Source organism: Hemitrygon akajei, chromosome 13 (genome assembly GCF_048418815.1).
Source record: "Hemitrygon akajei chromosome 13, sHemAka1.3, whole genome shotgun sequence".
In the NCBI taxonomy this organism is placed as follows: Eukaryota; Metazoa; Chordata; class Chondrichthyes; order Myliobatiformes; family Dasyatidae; genus Hemitrygon; species Hemitrygon akajei.
In genome coordinates, this window is record NC_133136.1 from 52,298,243 (window position 1) to 52,314,568 (window position 16,326).

At 36.8% G+C, this 16,326-nt stretch overlaps 1 protein-coding gene across 1 annotated transcript in view; it reads left to right on the top strand.

Annotated features, from left to right (window-relative positions):
- Positions 1 to 16,326, top strand: part of LOC140737864 (zeta-sarcoglycan) — a 920,455-nt gene that overhangs the window by 448,028 nt on the left and 456,101 nt on the right. The window contains exon 2 of the mRNA XM_073064601.1: positions 9,516 to 9,710. Within this exon, the coding sequence (XP_072920702.1) occupies positions 9,516 to 9,710 (195 nt within the window). The remainder of the gene's footprint in view (positions 1 to 9,515; positions 9,711 to 16,326) is intronic.

The following is a 16,326-nucleotide window of genomic DNA, read 5'->3' on the forward strand; positions in this document are numbered from 1 at the left end:
AAACACACATTTCAGATAATGTGAAGTGCAATCGTGTGAACTTTAGAGCCTATTAGTTATTTCACTCCCTACTCCTTATTTAAAAGTCTTAGGCCTCCCTCTTGTAATGCAGCATCTGGTAGTTACTTCTTAAAATTACTAAAACATTATGAAAGAGACCATTTGGGCCATCCTCCTGATACTTGTCAAAAAATAGACAAGTCACATAATCCAATAGTTCTGTAGAATCTTTAACATACATTTTAAATGTGACATGGACCACAAAGTACTGGAGGGATACCATCTAAGATCTCCAAATTCATTGACAGGATAGAGAAATTGATATCCGGTTCTTCCCCCAGGCTTGACACTGACACTGTAATTGCACTCAATCAATTTTTAATGGGTGGGCCTGACACCAAGCTCTGAAAACAGTTGCTGTATTCTGAAGTCTGGCACAGTACGAGTCTGGAAGTGGATAGAAGTAAAGATTCCTGGATGTTTTCAGAGCCGTTTTGGAAAGAAGTGGAATTTCCGGACTATCTTGTCAGAATCTCTGGTTGATGGCAGGACATGGAGAAGAAGCATTTTGGCATGGCAATGTGAGAGTCAATGCCATTTATTGGAAGCTCAGCATAAATACTATGAGTAGTACATCTCCCAAACTAGTCATCGTTCTGTCTGATCAGCTAATATAATTACACAATATGTAAATAATACATTTTGTAAATATTGATTTAAATAATTTAGTACTGAGGTAATATTTTGTACACAGCAAAAACTAAATGAACATTTTATTCAGAGATGTTGCAGTATTAAATAAGCAACACAAATTGGGTATCTCAAATGCATTTACTGAGGATATGAAATACGGGAAAGTGCTTGAAATTTACAGACAGTTAGCCAGCATCTGACCCAGAAAGAGTGCTCTCTACCATTCAATACTATTCAAATAGATTAACAAGCTGTTATGGAATATGAATAATCCAACTACATGTCATTTTGAAATGTGCCTTCTTTCACTGCCTCTTTGTAAATTATATTTCATTGATAAAAATGAACTGCTTTTCAAGACATGCTTGATTTCCTGAGGTGATCAAGCAAGACAGTTGTCCATTGTGCTTGTGTCTCTAGCTGATGATGAGGCCTTTTGATCATGTGGCCAGTGGCCTTTTTAAGGTAGCAGACTGGTCCGGGAGGGTGAATGATGTATTGGCTCTTGCAGTGATTCAGCAGGGAATCAGTCCAGTTCATCAGCACAATATTTTACTGCTTTTTATGAAAGAAAATAAGGACATTCTTGGAAACTATAGACAAGTGAGTCTCATATCAGTGGTTGGGAAGCTATTCTAGGGTATTTGTAGGGTCAGGAATTATGAGCATTTAGGAAGCCATTATGGACAGTCAGCATGGTTTTGTGCAGGGCATGTCAGATTTCACTATTTCAACTGAGTTTGACAAGGAGATAACAAAGGTGATTGATGAAAGTAGAGCAGTGGATGTTGTCCATGTCAATTTTAGTAAGGTTTTTGACAGGGTCCCTCATGGTAGGTTTATTGTACAAAAGAGACAAGTTACAGTTAAACTCGAAAGGCATCAATATCCTCAATGGGGTGATTTTCCAGAGCTGTTGTGGGCAGTTTAGCAGGGGGATGGACACCAGCGTAGATGATGGAGCAGTTGCTGTGTAAGAAAGTACACTGTCTGCAGAACTTGTGGGGAAGGATATGTAGTAGATAGGACAAAATTGCTGTCAATGCGATAGGTTCAAGTGTGTTTACTTTAATGCAAGAAGTATCAGGAATAAGGGTGGTGCTCTATGCTTCAAATTCATCAGGAGCAAGGGTGAGAATTTGGAGCATAGATCAGTTCATGGGGCTACAACATAGTGGCCATTACAGAGACTTGACTATCACAAGGCTGCTGGATGTTCTAAGAATTAGATGGCGAAAAGAGAAAGGGAGAGAGGTAAAGGAAGTGGTGTGGCATTGCTAATCAAGGTTGGTATTATAGCTGAAAGGGAGGACGTCATGAAGGGATTGTCTACTGAGTCAGTGTGATTGGAAGTCAAATACAGGAAGGGAGCAATCACACTCTTTTGGGAGTATTCTATAGCCCTCTCCGCACTATCAACAGGGACACTAAGAAACAGATTAGTAGGTAAAAATAGTAGTGTTGTTGTCATGGGTGACTTCAACTTCCCTAATATTTTTTCGCATCTCCATAGTGCAGGCGGTTTAGATAGGGCAGATTTTGTTAGATATGTCCAAGAAGGATTCTTGATACAATATATGGACAGGCCGACTAGAGGAGAGGACATACTGGATCCAGTGACAGGGAATGAACCTAGACAGCTGACAGATCTCTTAGTTGTTGAGCATTTCAGAGACAGTGACCTCAACACCCTGACCTTTACCATACCGTTGGACAAGGATAGGACCAGATGGTATTGGGAAATATTTAATTGGCAATGGGCTAACTTTGATGATCTTAGGCAGGGACTTGGATGCATAAATTGGGAGCAGATGGACAATGAAAATATAGAGATCTTTAAAGGACCACTTGTATGAAGCTCTGGATTAGTTTGTCCCTTTGAGGCAGAGACAAGATGATAGAGTGATTGAACCATGGTTGGCAAGAGAGGTGAACCATTTAATCAAGAGGAAGAAGGAAGCATAATTAATGTTTTGAAGCAAAGATCAAACAGGATCTTGAGAGTTATAGGATAGCCAGGAAGGAGCTTAAGAATGGACTTAGGAGAGCTAGAAGGAAACATGAGAAGGCCTCGGTAAATAAGATTAAGACAACCTGAAAGGTGTTCTGCATTTACATGAAGAACAAAGGATGACTAGAGTGAAGGTAGTGTTGATCAAGGATAAAGAGGAAATGTGCCTGGAATCTGGGAGGTCCTTTAAAGTGAAAGTGTGGATTAATGTATGTAGATGACAGAAAGATTGATGGACTGTGAAGAAGGTTGTCGTAGGTTACAGTGGAACATTGACAGTATGCAAAGCTGGGCTGAGAAGTTGCAGAAGTTGTATTTCAATCAAGGAAAGTGTGAAATGATACACTTTTGAATGTTGTACCTGAGGGCAGAGTACAAGATTAATGGCACAATTTATAGCAATGTGGAGGCACAAAGGGATCTGGAATTCCAATTCGATTGATCCCTCAGAGTTTTGCACAATTTAATAAGGTGGTTAAGACAGTACAGTATATGATACCTTTGCACTCATTAGTTGGATTGAGTTCAAGAGCATTGAGGTAATATTGCAGCTCTATAAAACTCTAGTTAGACCGGATTTGGATTATTGAATAGTGAATTCTAGTTAACTGGGACACATCAGGACCAGTATATATTAGCCCTATTAAGTGGCTGCCCCAATTAGATGAGGTTTCATGGAAATAGTTAAAACGCATATGAAAAAACAAAGTATCATTTAACTATATTGAAATGAAACACAATTAGAACATTACTAATACTACTGTAGTTCTATAAAACAATATATTAGTTCCTAATATTTATTAATAGTGAAATTGATCCAGTGTACACAGTGTGATCTTTTGATTGTAAATGAACAAAAACAGTGCAAGCACCTAGTGCAGATATTACACTGCCTTCAGACAATGCATCCTCCAAATTTTCATTTTCATTGTAACATTCAAGATGGTTGTTGATACCTTCAAATTCTTCGTGGATTCAAATTTGTTGAAGTAGTAAAATCATTTCATTTTCACTCCAGCCATTTCTGGCATTTCCAAACCTGAATTCTTGAAATCACAGTGGGCAAAAGAGTTCTCAATTGTCTTGTGCCTATTTCTCACAAATTATCAGTGATAAAAATCACTGTGTTCTGAACATAAGACAGATAGGTAGATACTTTATTGATCCCAAAGGAAGTTAATGTCACAGTAGCATTACAAGTGCATGGATATAAATATTAGAAGGGAAGTAAGAAGAATAAAAATGAAGTTACCTTGAACAGTCTAACAGGAGGGAATCATCACTTCCCCAGTTACAGGTTGACTCATTATATAGCCTAATGGCTGAGGGTAAGAGTTACCTTATATAGTGCTCTTTGGAGCAGCGCAGTTGTATTAGTCTATTATGAAATTGCTCATCTGTTCAACCAAGGTGGCATGCAGAGGGTGAGAAACATTGTCCAGAATTGCCAGGATTTTCCATATGGTCCTTTGTTCTACCACAGCCTCCAGTGTGTCCAGTTTGACCCCATAACAAAGCCAGCCTTTCTAATCAGTTTATTGAACCTGTTGGCATCACCTTGTTGATGCCATTGCCCCAGCACACCACCGCATAGAAGACTTTACTGGCAACAACAGATTGCTAGAACATGAGAAGGAGAGGCCTGCATACTCCAAAGGGTCTGTCTCCTCAGGAAGTAGAAGCAGCTCTGACCCTACTTGTACACAGCCTTGGTGTTGGTGCTCCACTGTTATCCACAAATACATACAATCATCATTATTTGAAAACTGTTCATTCTAAGCATGGTATATCTAAGAGAATTGATGCAGTTTTAAAGGCAAAGGGTGTTTAATAGTCACACGTGCAGGCAACAGATGCTAGTTAGAAACTATTCGGCAACAGTCTCCTGCCCCAATTAAACGACATAGTGTCCCAAATAACCATAGGGGATCCTACCTATTTTCTCAATTAGTTTTTGTTCTTTAAATGCTGTCCAAGATAAGCAGCTGCCCCAATTAACTGATGAACCAACTAACCACAATCCACTGTATTCAGTTCTGATCATCTTGTTATAAGAAGGATGTAGAAGCTTATAGAGGATGCCAAGGAGATTTACCAGGATGCTGCCTCGTTTACAGAATATGTCTTATGAGGAATGCTTGGGCATGCTAGGTATTTTTCTCTTTGGAGAGGAGGATGATGAGAAGTTTCTTGACAGAGGTGCTTAAGATAATTGGAGGCATAGCTGGAATAAACATCCAACAGCATTTTCCCATGGCAGCTATTGCTCATAGAGAAGTCATACTTTTAAGGTTATTGGAGGAAATTATAAGGGGTGGGGGCAATGTGAGAGGTAGGATTTTTACAGTGAGAGGTGGAAATGTATGCCGGGGCAGGTGGTAGTGTCAGATACATTAGGCAAATGGGTGAAATTTTTAAAAAGATCTATGTAGGAGGGAAGGGTTAGACTAGTTTTGGAGTAGGTTAAAAGGTCAGCACAACATTGTAGGCCAAAGGGCCTGTATTTGTGCTGCACTATTCTGTATTCTAAGTTTAAGATGCGTGGAATCCACGGTGACTTAGCCATTTACATTCAGAATTGCCTTGCCCATAGAATGCTGAAATTAGTGGTCAATGGGTCTTATTCTTACTGGAATTCTCTGATTAATGGGGTCTTCCGCACAGGTAAAAAAATTCTGCAAAGCAAAGGCACTTTCAAACATAATGGAGATGATAAGTTTCTAAATATCAAAAAAAAGTATAAAGAGCAATAAACAGTCAAAAATCAAATCAAATCAACATGTAATGTGACCACCCTCTGCCTTTAAAAGTGCATCATTTCTCTGAGGTCCACAGCTATGCAGTTTTATAAGAAAATTGGCTGGTAGGTTGTTCTAAGCATCTTGGAGAAATTGCCTCAGTTCTTCTGCAGCTTGCTACTGTCTCTCCAGGTAATCTCAGACAGCCTTGAAGATATTTATATACATTATATACCTTTGTGTTTGCGTGTGTGTGTGTCTATATATAATGTGTGTGTACTTTATTAATAGATGCACTGCGATACTTTGGAAATGCATCTAAAATGGATTTTAAAATGAAACATAACATATAGCCATTACAAAGTTAAACAATTAGAATTGACAACAATCTTCTCAAAATCTTATTATTCAGTTGTGAATTTTGCACTAATATTTAACACTGAAACTGTATATTGTTTGACTGTTTCATTTTTTATATATTGTTTATTACCACATCCATCGCTTCATTTAATTTGATTCCTACAATTTGCTGCTTGTGGCAATTGCAGTTGATACATTCAGCATGATTATTCTATATTGTTAACCATTCTATAAGGGTTGATGTGATTTGGTTTGATAGATGCTCTGAAAGGGTTTATTTTGGTTATCAGAAATCTGAGCTTTCAGCTTTTAAAAAAAGAATGTTCCCACTTTTAATGGTAAATTTAACCTCATTCATCCAGTGGAAAACTAATATGATCAGATTGTTCAATTTTACTTTTCATTGACTGAGTAATTATCCCTGAACTCGGAAGATGTATTGGGATCATGAAGGGAGGACAAAGGTGCAGGCAGCAGTGTGTATGATTTGACAGGAGTTCTGGTTAAAGAGACCTGGAAGAGAACCTGTGGTTATGACACAGGCAGGGAATCAATTATATATGAAAGGCAGTGTGAGAAGGCAATCTGGAGATGTGCCATATGCTCACGTGAAATCTGAAGCCTGGGCTACAAAATGCTCTTGCCGATGCTATCAAGAAAAGATGAAATGCTGTTTAGGGATAATTGAATTCTATGCCTGGGTGGAAAGCATTGTAAGAAGAACCAAATTGAGTGCATAGTAAATTAGGATGAGTTTTTAAAAAGATTTGAAATGATCACAGGAGTGCAATAAATAGACATAGCACTGCTAAAATAAATAAAACCTCAAAATAGAAGAAAAAAGTAAGCCTTTGATGCTTACTATGACTGCTGGTTACACTTAGCTACAGCTAATAAACAATAGGCAATGAGGGAACCTGCTACCTAACTTCCTTTCAGCAGTCCACCTTAAGATGAATGTTTTTGATCATCAGGACTGAAAGACACTGTGCAGTCTTCTTGGAGACCGAGTCTCCTCTTCATGCTTTGGTTAACATGGGGCTCAACCACTCTGCAGGCTAGGACGGATTGGGAAACAATTAACAGCTTTAAAATTGAGAATCTTTGTGGGGAAATTACAGGGCAAATTCCTGGGATTCAAGGGTCTCCAATCCCTAGAGTCATCTAGTTATCAGGCTTCCATCGACTGTTGGGGTAGAGAATTCCAAGGAGATGCTATCCTCTTAGAAAAATACAGTTTTCTGAACTTCAGTTATAAATAACTTCTCCCTTATTTAGTAGATATGTTCACTTGTCTGTGACTCTTCCAGAAGTGAAAGCATCTCACACCAACTCTGCAAAATCCTTTAGGATCTTGTATGTTTTAATAAGATCACTTCTCATTCTACCAAGCTCTGAAGAATACAAGTTCAACCTCTTTTGAGTGAACACCCTTGAATCCCAGGAACTTGCCCTGTAATCCCCTTTGGACTGTGTCCAACGCTACTATCTACTTTCTATGTTAGGGAACTGAACCATGTACAGCATACCAGGTGTGACCTCAGCAATACTGTGTACATCTGTAAAATGTACTGTTACGGATTCAGGCAACAATAAATATATGAGTTAGGCAGGGGTTTTTATAACAAATAACACATTTATTAAACACTGAAAACAAACCCCCCAAAAGTAAACAAAACACTAACGTAACTGGAAATCAGCTGCTGTGTGGCAGCTTAAACAGTTCTTAAAGCAATGAAGCTTAGACAGTTCTTAAAGCGATGTTGCAAAAACAGTTCTTCAAAGTAGTATTGCAAAAGTTCAAAATGCTCACAGTCCATTTAAGGGAGAGACTTTTTAAGACGATTTAAATTCTCTTTTCCGTCGTGTTGCTTCGGTTCCCAAGATCGAACTTTTCCCACGAAGAATTTACGAAACAAAACGACTTAAAGGCACTGACCTTTCCTTCACAACACCATTCTCAATCCTTTCTGGTATTTCCCAGGGATTAACACGAGAACAGTCAACGAAATCCTTCCGAATGAGGATCAAACAAGGTCGAACCTGTTTCACCGTCGAAATTGATTTTCCTCGATCTTTAACTCCCCACTCCGATCTTCACTCTCCACTGATTCTCAACTAGCAGTATTGTAAAGAAACTGCTGGCAATGACCTTTTAAACTTTAGGCATTAGATAGAACTTCATCTTTCAACTAAACTGCGTCATAACATTAAATCACGCAGCGGCATGAAGTCAACATGGCAAATCCAGCCACGAACTGCCCCTCCTCACAGGGAGGGGTCCTCCTTTTATACCCTGTAAAAAAAACCTGTCACATGACTTCTACTGGCGGGAAAATGACGTCACTCCACCATCACAAGACCATTACCTCAAGTCCAGTATAGCTTCAACCCCAGTCACGTGACAATCATGTGTCACGGGTACGTAACAGTACTTAAGTTCCAATTCCCTCCCAGTAATAGCCAATGTTGTTGCTGTTATTCCTTCCCATGCTTTGTGTTTGCTTCAGGTGGCAGCCTTGCTGTTCCTTTGGCATTTTTGTCTGCTGTTTATGAGGCCAAGTTGCTAGCTTGTCTCTCGACCCAGCACAGAGCGAAAGTGTGCAAGGAGCTGGCTGATTCGAATCCGGGACCACTCACCTCGAAGTCCGATATGGTTGCCACAACACCACTGGCCAATTCCTAAAGGCCAATGTACCAATTACCAATTTAATTACTTTTTGGACCTGCCTGTTAACTTTTTATGATCAAGCACTAAACCATTGTTGTGCCGCCCCATCCCTCTAATGGTCACTCATTTGAAGGTATAACCCTCTCAAGTCTGTGTTAACCTTCAATAAGATCATGGTTGATCAGATTGGCATCTTAACCACATTCCTGACTCACCATGATAACCTTTTGTCTCTATTGCTTGTCATCCTCTCCAGATCCAAGCTGTCTCAAATGCTTAGCAACACAAACAAGATGCTGGAGGAACTCAGCAGGCCAGGCAGCATCTAGCAAAAGAGTACAGTTGACGTTTTGAGCCAAAACATTGGCTGTACTTTTTTCCTAGATACTGCCTGACCTGCTGCATTCCTCTAGCATTTTGTGTGTGTTCCTCAGATTTACAGCATCTGTATATTTTCTCTTACTTGCCCTCACAAACTTAAATGTTTTGAAAACAAGATATGTTAGAAATTGATGAGTGGTTGTGTTTAAATACTACCGAGGCAAATGACCAGTACTCACTATTCATGAAGATGCTCGTTAATACACATCACACAAACTTAAGCTGGATTCATATTTGAGATAGTGAAAAAGGATTTGATAAGGATGTGAACTGAGATGTACCAGTGAATTATTCAATCAAGTTTTCTGAAATTATTCCTCATTACTTTTCCATAAATTTGTAAATACTTATCCGTTATTGTGGATTCCCGGGATCAGTTCTAAATTATATGTGTTTTATTCTAATTGTTCTTTAAATTTAGAACATATTGTGCCAAATTATTGATTACTCAAAAATAAATTCCACAATTCTTTTTCTTTGCTTTGAATTTGCAAATCTGCACTCATAGTACATCCTCACTTTAATTAATAACCCCAAAGCTATTTAAAATTCAGCTGTAAATTATCCTGAACCTGACATTGTTATTTAGCAATAATCTGAATTAAAGCCATTGCTAATAAGTAAATAAACATTGGTAAATTTTATTTTATTTTGTTTGCAGATGACAAGGGAACAGTATATCTTGGCAACACAACACAATAACCTGCAGAGACCTGAAAATCAACAAGTCTATCAAGTAGGAATTTATGGATGGCGGAAGCGGTGTCTATACTTTTTTGTGCTTCTTCTGATGGTGACAATGATTGTCAATCTTGCATTGACAATATGGATATTGAAAGTCATGAAATTCTCAGTGGTAAGTTCTTGTCTCACCAAGATTACAGAAATACTTTTATTTTTGGTACACCAGACATTGAAATTGTAACGCATACAGTGAAAAGCTTTCAAGTGCATGCATTGATCTTAAACAGTTTAAGACAATTGAAATTGCTCCTTTGTGTAGATTGCCTCTAACTTAGGAGCATGTAAGAGAAGAAGGTAAAGTTAGTGCTCTTCTTGCTGATTGCCTTTAAACAGCAGACAAAATGATTGGTATACAAAGGTGAGTGTTTCTATAATAATGTATGTTGTGATTTATGTCTTCTGTCTACTGCCTGTCTGATCTTAAAGCAACACCCGAGAAGACCAAACCAATCCCCTGTTTGTGGACCACTTATATGGCCTTCTGATAATTATGTGTGCTGTTGGAGGCCTTGCAGATTATTCTGATGGTCCATGGTGTTTGTAAATAGTTTTATTAGAAGTTAATAATTACATATTTGTATTACATTTTTTAAAAAATTGAGCATTATAAATTTATCAGTAGAATATTTGAAAGCTCATGACACTGTTTAATTACGTGTATTTTAATTAATGTATACAAGATGCAGTGAAATAAAGAGATAAAGCATGTCTTAACCTTCCTTATCAAGGTAATTTGGTGAATAAATGAATGGATGGGAGCTGTGCATGATGCTCCAGCTGTAACTAGTCCAAAGCTTAGGGGCTAGCTGTGAGGTGAATCTGGTACTTTGGTTCAGAAACTGACAGGACACATATGGATTCCATGGTAATACAGGAGCAGAGCTGGAGATCAGATGCATGTAAATCAGATTTTGAATGCATTCGTCCTCCCTCTCTACGTCAGTGGTTTACTATGAACCATTTGTCAGCTCTGGTCCAATATAATTTAGCAGTTCAAATGTTGCCTCGAATCATCTGAGTTACTTCATATACGTCAAAAAGTAGTTAAACAGAATATAAACTGCTAAAAAGTGACCAATACTCTGATCTTATTGGGCCTGGGATCTTTTGCTGCATTCTTGGAGGTGCATGGTGTCAGTGTGCTATAGCAAAAGGATATGAAGAAATTATATGAATTAGAATGGGCCATTTGAAGGCCATTCAGTTTCAGAAGAAGCAATAAGATGTGAAGAAAACAACAGGAATTACAAATGTAAGAAAAAGTGAAAGAAGATAAAAAGATTATTTAAGAACTTGAAGGTTGGATTTACTTAATGTTGCAATAGGATCATAGGATCAACATTATTTTAATTCTTCCAGAGTGGTTGCTAGGCATTGAATTAACAATTAACAAATCATTAAATAAACACACATGATGATAAATGCCAACTCTGAAATTCTGCAGCAATTATGGTCTTGTTTTAATGTGAAAACTGAGTTAATAAAGTAAATATGAAGGTTGGAGGCATGAGTCAGATAGTAGCTCACATTGTTCTTCCTCTCTTCCACTAATCATCACAAAATTACTTGTAATTTAAAGCAAGGTCTTAGCATTCTCAGAATGAAAATTTCATGAATATTTGAAATCCTTCAAAAACCCAAGTATAGACCTAAAGAAAATGTGCTGATGAGGAAATATTAAATAACTTACTTAACAATAAATGCTGCGTGTTGGTGTTCTCTGTAGTGGCAGAGGCAACAGAAAAAAATTATTGGAAATGAATGCACCATTAGCAAGATACTCTTGGAGCAGTGGAGTGATTTCCAGCATTATTTTACTTTATTTATTTTAGAATTCCTGTATCTGCAGATTTAATACTTTCGACTGAAATGTTCTTTCTCAAACATTTTGAATAAAGTTAACAATGCATATGAGTTCCTGGGCTTTGTAAGTCAAATCAAGTTTAGGTTTGTCATAGTCATACATGCATAGGGTATAAATGCTATGAAGATTAGCATTTGCAGCAACAACATTAGTATTTTACAAATATGACAGATATAAATTAACATAAGCTTAAACTTATGTGCATTACATAAACTTTCATGTCCACAAATGTAGCAAAAATAAAAAAGACACTAGTACAAGATTGTGAGAGTGAAAATGAAGTGCAGTCAAAGTGGTTCAGGTAATTTCAAGAACCTGATTGCAGTGGGGAAGAAGCAGTTATTGAACATTAAGGTGTGGACGTTCATGCTCCTGTACCTCATGTCTGATGGCAGCGCTGAGAAGTAGAATCTCCCAGTAGAAGAACATTAAATGTTAAATTGTGGAGAAACTGGGGTTGTCGTCTTCAGAGCAAAGGTTGAAAGGAGACTTGATAGAGGCTATGATAAGTTGAAATATGTAAGCCTTGAGTAAAGCTCTTTCAGTTGGGACAAAAGATATACAGATTTAAAGTGATGTGCGTAAGATACAAGTTTGTAAGGAAATACTTTTATATAGAAAATTGTTGTGATCTGATGTTTAATACATTCAGGCTCTAAAGAAGCAGGCTCAATCATAGTTTAAGGCAGAATTAAACAGACATTTAAGACAAACAATTGTGCATGAAATTAAGAAAGAACGGGGAAAGAGTCTGACAGACCTTTTCTCCAGATAATTGACATGGATTTGGTGGGCTGAATGGCCTTCTATTCATTGTTGCTTCTTGATTCAATGTACCATTTCCTAAATCTTAAACTAAATTTGTCTTAATGAAATTAAATTTATTTTATCTTGAAAATGGGACCAACAATAATCAATTTAGCATGACAGTAGGTTATTAAAGCATCTTGTTAGGTAGATCAATGCCTTTTTTAGAGGTACAAGGTCAATTCATTCTCCTTAGAGCCCTTAAGAAGATGTATCATCACATTCATTAGAGAAAATATAAGGAAGCTATAAAACTTATTCCATCTGTTTTTATGATATTGAGGCATAAATATTCTAAGCACTGAAAGAATTAATAATACTTCCTGTAATGCTCAGTAAGAAAATGCAGTGCACGGTGTTTTTTTGAAGAATGCAGAATCATTTCTCTGCTGCGTAGAAATTCCAGTGACACTTTTCAAGGGGATTTAAAACTAGTTCTCCATGCAGAATGCAGTAATGAAAGAATATGCCAGTTTTGAGACATGTTAAATAATAATTCATTCCCAACTCAAAAATTCAAAGAAAATGGATGAATACTATGGCAACGTAATGATATTATACAGTCATTTTTAACGGAGCTAAAGGCGTTGCTTGATACATTTTTCCATCAGATCATGTAGGAGTTGGCTCATCGTTTACATCCTTACCAGGTAACACAGTGAAATGACACAAACTGAATAACTAAAAAAAGTCTGCATAAAACTGTGGTCAGTCAATTCAAAGGTATAATGCAATTGTGGTATAAAAAAGTTTGAATGAATTAACTGCAGTGTGTTAGGCATGCATTTATTCTGTGAGATATTTGCAGTAATTAATAAAGAAATCTAAATATATAATGGAAATAATTCATGAAAAAAAGCAAATACGTAGGAAATAAAACACATTCTTCAGTTTTCCTCAGGCTGAGCTTAATGCTTTGTAATTTTTGGCTACATCACAGAAATTAAACCCTGGTCTCAAAGGACTGAAGTGACTACAGCAGTGAGAAGGTATTATAGTATTAAAGCTAGTTTGTCATCATGACTACTCACCTCATTGCTGTGTTCAATTACAGTTTGATATTTTCTGCTTGAAAGACAAATAGAGGCTCAGATCTATTCCATATGTTTTGATTGACAATGCTCAATTACCTAACTTTCTTTATAAATTCATCCACCACGTTACCACAGTCTTCAATGCTGCACTATCAGTAAATGAGTAGGACAGTGAAAAACTACTCATTGGGAAAAAAAGATGCAATATGCTTTGTGTCTGATTGATAGTTCTAGGTAGCTGTAGTTAAGTCATTATTTTTCATTCCAAAATGGTCTTTTTATTTTCTTAATTCAATTAATTCATAAGACTGCATTGCCAAAAAATTCATCGATGCTATGCTTGAGGGAGTGAGAGTTTAAAAGAAGCGAAAGGGGATAGCTGGCATATTTCAAGCACCTCTGTCTTAAAGAGACACCAGATTGCTTGGAGGGAAGGAAGAGTTTAAATGAAGTAAGTGCAGTCAGTTGGCGCATTTTAAGCACTGCAGTCTCGAGGAGACATTGGATTGCTCATAATTAGGCACTTGGCAAGGACCAGTTAAAAATACAGTTAGTTTTAAGTAGAGCAGCCATTGTGTGAGTAGGCCAGTATTGGATTGGGGAGCTGAGGATTTGGCAAGGAGAAGCATAGGCCATAAGTAGATTTTTTTTCCATAATTTATTCTTTCTTTATTTCTTATTGCATATTTATGTCAGAGAGGATACCAGAATGGTCCTCTTGCAGGATGTAGGAAGGTAAGGAGACTTCCAGTGTCCCTGATGAGTACACTAGCAAGAAGTGCATTCAGCTGCAGCTCCTATGGGACCATGTTAAGGAGTTGGAGCTGGAACTGGAATAACTCAAGATCATTTGGGATGCTGAGGGGTTAATAGAGAGGACATGCAGTTAATAGAGGTACTTACACCCAAGAGAATTGTAGGAAAGGCAGATGAGTTTAGGGCATGGATCATTGCGTGGAATTATGACATTGTAGCTATTAGTGAGACTTGGTTGCAGGAAGGGCAGGACTGGCAGCTCAGTGTTCTGGGGTTCCAATCTTTTAGACGTGATAGAGAGGGAGAGATTAAAGGGGGAGGGATGGCATTACTAGTCAGGGAAATTATAAATGCCCTTGCTTAGTCTGGACAGTTTGCAGAGTTCATCTAGTGAGGCTCTGTTGGTAGAACTGAGAAATAAGGTATCACCATGTTAATGGGATTATATTATAGATCGCCTAACAGTCCAAGGGATTTAGAGGAAGAAATTTGTGGAGAGATTGTAAACTGTTGAAAGAAACATAAGGTTGTGATAGTAGGTGATTTTTAACTTTATGCATATTGACCATACTGTAAAAGAACTGGATGAGAGAAAGCTTGTCAAATATTTTTCAGGGAAGTTTCCTTAATCAGTACATAGATATTCTAATTAGAGAGAGTGCAATACTAGATCTCCTAAGATGAGAAACATTTGTGTAGGGAAATACTTTTCATCTTGCAATCATTCTTTCTCTTTCCATCTTTTTATTATCATTATTAATAACAACAAAATAAAATTGGTACATAGATAATGGGATTACAAACATACATATTTCAACTAACTATAAAAGATTACAAGAACAATGATTACAGTATAAATGAGTATTCCCACATCGTAAATGATACAATATACAAACAGACAAGGCAAACCTAGGTGTATCATAATATAAAATAAAAAGAAATAAGAAAAAGGAAAAAAGAAAAAAATCATTATGCAAAAAAAACTAATCTAAAAATCTAATAACTAATAGAAGAAAAAAAGAAAAAAGAGAAAAAAAGAAAAAAGAACAAAGAGAAAAAAAAGGGCTGTTTATAATATCTCACAAAAATACAAAATCATCAGTGTCGTCAACTCCGATCCTCTTGACATATATGAAATCAAAACTGGAAAATCAAATAGGCCTGGAACAGGGTCCTATTACATCATATGAAAATATTGAATAAATGGTCTCCATATCGTATCAAATTTAGTAGAAGTGTCAAATACACCACTTCTAATTTTTTCTAAATTTAAACATAACATAGTTTGAGAAAACCAATGAAATACAGTAGGAGGATTAATTTCCTTCCAATTCAACAAAATAGATCTTCTAGCCATTAGTGTAAGAAATGCAATCATTCGACAAGCGGAAGATAAATAAAGTGAGTCCATCATCCGGTAATAAGATGGGGTTGTAAATCAATGTTCAATACCGCAGAGATAATATCAAAAATATCTTTCCAATATTTTTTCAAAAGCGGACACGACCAGAACATATGAGTTAAAGACGCTATTTCAGATTGACATCTATCACAAATAGGATTTATATAGGAATAAAAATGAGCCAATTTATCCTTGGACATATGAGCCCTGTGTACAACCTTAAACTGTATTAATGAATGTTTAGCACATATAGATGATGTATTAACTAATTGAAGAATTTTATCCCAATTCTCAATAGGAATAATAAGGTTGAGCTCTCTTTCCCAATCATTTTTTGTCTTATAAAGGGGCTCTGAACATATCTTCATAATTATATTATAAAGTTTTGATATAAGCCCTTTCTGAAAGGGGTTTAATTCAAACAAATTCTCCAAAATGCCTGAAGACACAAAGTTTGGAAAAGTAGGAAGTACAGTATTTAAAAAATTCCTAATCTGTAAATATCTAAAAAAATGAAATCTAGGCAAATTATATTTATTAGATAATTGCTCAAAAGACATAAAGCAATTATCCAAAAATAAATCAGAAAATCATAGTAATCCTTTAGTCTTCCAAGCCAAATAAGCTTGGCCTGTAATTGAAGGGTGGAAAAAACAATTGGATACAATAGGAAAATTTAAAACAAACTGAGTCAACCCAAAAAATTTCCGAAATTGAAACCATATACGTAGAGTATGTTTAACTATCGGGTTGTCAATTCGTTTTGGCAATTTAGAAAGAGCAAAAGGGAGAGAAGTCCCCAAAATAGAACCCAGTGCAAAACCTGGTACCGATTTAATTTCCAGACTCACCCAATGAGGGCCAG